The 2,216-nt window shown below is 33.2% G+C and overlaps 1 protein-coding gene across 1 annotated transcript; it reads right to left on the bottom strand.

The window, feature by feature from the left end:
• Window positions 1-277: 277 nt before the first annotated feature.
• On the bottom strand, window positions 278-1,225 carry LOC113693228 (uncharacterized). Its single transcript, XM_027211794.2, has one exon. It carries the CDS (start codon window positions 1,223-1,225, stop codon window positions 278-280), a length of 948 nt encoding a protein of 315 aa, XP_027067595.2.
• Window positions 1,226-2,216: the final 991 nt, after the last annotated feature.

Here is a 2,216-nt window from a genome sequence, read left to right as displayed (position 1 = left end):
GAGCCTTCAATCAATTTTGCACTACCACTAATGGTATTAACATTTGTCTCTCCTATTTTTAAACAAGAAAAATATTTTTTATTTTTCAATATGGTGTGCGTAGTAGCACTATCAATAAGACAAATGTCATCATCACTATTATTTAATCCCAATTATTTGACATCCATTTCTTCTTCAGGAAGAAAATTTCAAACAAAAATAAATATTAATAAAGATGTGAAAATACATATTCAATAGAAAGAAAAATTACATAAAAGATAAAGCATCATAAAAATATTTAAATAATCATGGAGTATTTGTTGACATCTTCAGGATGCTCAAAAAAATCAGCAACATCGAGATGTGTCATATCAGCATCATCACCATCATCATAGTCATTCTTTTGATCAATGAAATTTGTCTCAATGTCTTTGTCTTTCGTTTTCAATGATGCTTGATAGAGGTCAACAAGATGTTCGGCCATACGACAGGTACGAGACCAATGACCTTCCACACCACACCGGTAGCATTTTTCTTCATAAACTTTCTTTTCTCCATTTTTCTGATCGTAGTTATTTTCCCTCTTTTCAGAAATATTTTGTTGTTTGCCACGGTTAAAATTTTCACGAGGCACAAATTTACTACGATCACGTCCACGGCCACGACCACATCCACGGCCTCCTCCACGGCCATCTCTACAGCCACGTCCACGACCTCGACCAGAATTTTGAAATTGGGTCGCATTCACTTCAGGGAATGGACTTGCACTAGTTGGTCGGGACTTATGATTTTTCAGCAACAATTCATTGTTTTGTTCAGCCAAGAGAAGACATGCAATAAGTTCAGAATATTTTTTAAACCCCTTCTCTCGATATTGCTGCTGCAGGAGCATGTTAGAGACATGAAAAGTAGAAAATATTTTCTCTAACATATCTTCATCAGTGACTTTTTCGCCACATAATGATAATTGAGAAGTGATTCTGAACATGACTGAATTATATTCATTGACAGATTTAAAATCTTGCAGCCGTAAGTGAAGCCAATCATATCGGGCTTTTGGAAGAACGACCAACTTCAGGTGGTCGAATCTTTCTTTCAAATCTTGCCAAAGGACAAGAGGATCTTTAACAGTAAGATACTCTATTTTTATTCCTTCATCTAAATGATGACGAAGGAAAATCATAGCTTTGGTAAGGTCTTGGTTTGAGGATTCATTTTTTTCAACAATAGTGTTACCAAGACCCATTGTCTCAAGATGGATTTCAACATCCAATACCCATGATAAATAATTTTTTCCAAAAATATCAAGAGGTATGAACTCTTGTTTCGTAAGATTAGCCATAAGAAATTAAAATAAGATTTTGACTTAGAAATTTACCTCAAAAGTCACTTGAAGAAATACGGACAGAATTTCGGCAAAATCTTGTGCTTCACTTTTGTTCAAAGTAGCGCCTCCGTTTTCATCTTTTGTTCAAAAGTAGAGCTTTCGTGCTGATAACGTATTATAAAACTAATAAAATGAAATACTACAATAGGAATTGAAGAAGTATTAGAGAAAGGAGTAGAGAAAGGGAGAATGATATCCTTATATTTCAACAAAATACAAAAGTACTCACAAAGGGTCTCAATGTACCTCTATATATAGGCACTACAAGATTAAAGGTACATAAACCCTATTAAACATCCACTACTACAATAATATGAAGAAACTTATGAAACGGTTTCTCCACTACATGCATAGATTTATGAATTGTAATTTCTATACATAATGTAGCCATAAAATCATGAATTAATCCCCTTGGAAAAACAAAGGGATATCCTTGTAACATCCCGAATATTAGGAGGTTGGTTATGAAGAAAATATTAAAGTGCATTTCTTTGGGTTGATTTAAAACCTAATTTTGTTTTAAAAAGACTAGAAACCCTAATATTGTAGCCCAAAACCCTAGTTTACTTGTGACTAACCGGTTTTCCTAAATCTCTCATATTTTAATTGAAACCCTAATTTTAAATTACTGGAATTGGAAAATTCCTCACGTTTTCTTAAAAATTTCTTTTTATTTGAAAATTATCATTTATTAAAACCCTACTATCCAATTATTCCATGATAAGTGTAAATAAACCTAGAAAATAAGGTTTTATTCTTCGGTTTCAAGTTTGGAGCAAAATTAGGGTTTTCGCGATTTTCTGCCGGATGAATTTTCGGTACGAAGCAAGGACCAAATTGGGTGATTAAA

This window comes from Coffea arabica, chromosome 6c (assembly GCF_036785885.1).
Source record: "Coffea arabica cultivar ET-39 chromosome 6c, Coffea Arabica ET-39 HiFi, whole genome shotgun sequence".
NCBI classification, from domain to species: Eukaryota; Viridiplantae; Streptophyta; class Magnoliopsida; order Gentianales; family Rubiaceae; genus Coffea; species Coffea arabica.
This window is presented reverse-complemented; position numbering and strand designations above follow the sequence as displayed.